Source organism: Aplysia californica, unplaced genomic scaffold, assembly GCF_000002075.1.
Source record: "Aplysia californica isolate F4 #8 unplaced genomic scaffold, AplCal3.0 scaffold00479, whole genome shotgun sequence".
Classification (NCBI taxonomy): domain Eukaryota; kingdom Metazoa; phylum Mollusca; class Gastropoda; order Aplysiida; family Aplysiidae; genus Aplysia; species Aplysia californica.
The window spans coordinates 68,150-69,835 of record NW_004797749.1 but is presented as its reverse complement, the minus strand read 5'-3'; the positions used below and the strand labels follow the sequence as shown (position 1 = coordinate 69,835).

General features: G+C 38.0%; 1 protein-coding gene across 1 annotated transcript in view; it reads right to left on the bottom strand.

Moving 5' to 3' along the window:
• The window catches only part of LOC101849950 (myosin-VIIa), a gene marked incomplete at its 5' end in the record, with an annotated part of 68,986 nt that overhangs the window by 15,621 nt on the left and 51,679 nt on the right, over window positions 1-1,686 (bottom strand). Inside the window, 1 exon segment of the mRNA XM_035971667.1 lies at window positions 282-391. Coding sequence (XP_035827560.1) covers window positions 282-391 — 110 coding nt within the window.

Below are 1,686 nucleotides of genomic sequence, written 5' to 3'. Positions count from 1 at the left end.
AAAATGTTGGTATATAATATGTTGATATTTATTTGAATTTATGGCCCCCAAGACCTGTGAACTGCCCACTTGTCATCATCTCATTTCGCCCCCCTCCCGAAAAAAATTCGTCCACAGCCGAAAATAATACGTAGCGAATGAGTTAAATACAAATTGAAAATTTCAAACAGCATTATTCATAATTTCCGGTAAATGGCAATGGCCTGTATAAAATCAAGAATTCTGTTGGGATCAACGACAGAAAACAGATCTATGCACGACACAATAATGATCAACTGTACCTGGTGGTAGTGGAAAATGAGGTCAGCGTTGATGTCTCGGCCGGGGACGGTCTTGATCCAAAGCTTCTTCATAAAAAACACTTGGTAGGTGAAGGAGGGTGGTGGGGCATCTGTGGAGGGGGGTGGTTTTAATTGTAGTAAGAGTTTAACGGCACTTGCAACACAATAAAGTCAAACAAGTGCCAAAAATTAGAGGTGTTACAAGAGAGTAACAAACACAAAAAAGGAGGGGAGATAAAGACGACAGATGTTTGATAGGAAATAAGAAGCAAACGACACCAGAGCACCTGCCAACCACCCAGGAGGTGGGGTTATCGATGGAAAGAAAATTTTAAAGAAGAAAGCCATCGATACAATAACAGTCAGTGCAAAGGAAAAGCAAGACAGGCAAACATGAACAATAATAATATCCATATAATAATAATAATAATAATAATAATAATAATAATAATAATAATAATAATAATAAAAATAATAATAATAATAATAATAATACCAAAAGTAATGGTGATAATAATAATAATTTTTAAAATTATAACGCTACACTATGGCAAGTCTCCTGCATACTGGCCCATTCTATGTACAACAGCAGTCCTTTCAATAGAGGCCAAGAACAGACGTGGAACCAACCAGTGGCACCCTCCAACCACCCACACTGATGATTTAACAGTTCATGGCCACAATATGATGTACAGACAAAGATAGACCGGGCCGGCTTGTAAAGGAAAAATTAAAATAAATTATCAGCCAGAAGTAAGTTCTGCGAATGTGAGGATAACAACAATAATAATTACATTATTACATTATGCAGCGTCATATCTACGTTCTACAGCAATTATTAGGACCATAGATTAGAATGCATTTCTAGGGATAATTTCACATATATTTATACACATTTCTTAGGACCAATCGCTGTATGTATTCACATTTCTTGGGACCAATCAACGTAATTATACAAAATTTGAGAGACCAATACACTTATTTATACAAATCTCTTGGGGACAAATCCGAAAATTTATACAAATTTCTTGGGACCATTCCCCGTATTTATACACATTTCTTTAGACAAATACATGTACTTATACACTTTTGTAGGAACTAATCCGTGTATTTATACTTTATTGCTTGGGTCCAATCTGCAAATTTATACAAATTTCTCGATATCTCGAAATAGTCTAAGCACATGCAGTGAAAGGATTCGGGGAATAATTTCCCGAGAAAGGAATGCCACGGGCGGAGGGTAGTGTGTCATCAGGCAAGAGAAGAGGAGGAGGACCAAAGAGAAGGTTTTCCCACAGATGTGGTGAGGATGCACATGCTGGTGGTTGTGGTGGTGGTGGTGGTGGTGGAAGAAGTGGTGGTGGAGGTGGTGGTGGTGGTGGTAGAAGTGGTGGTTGTGGTGGTG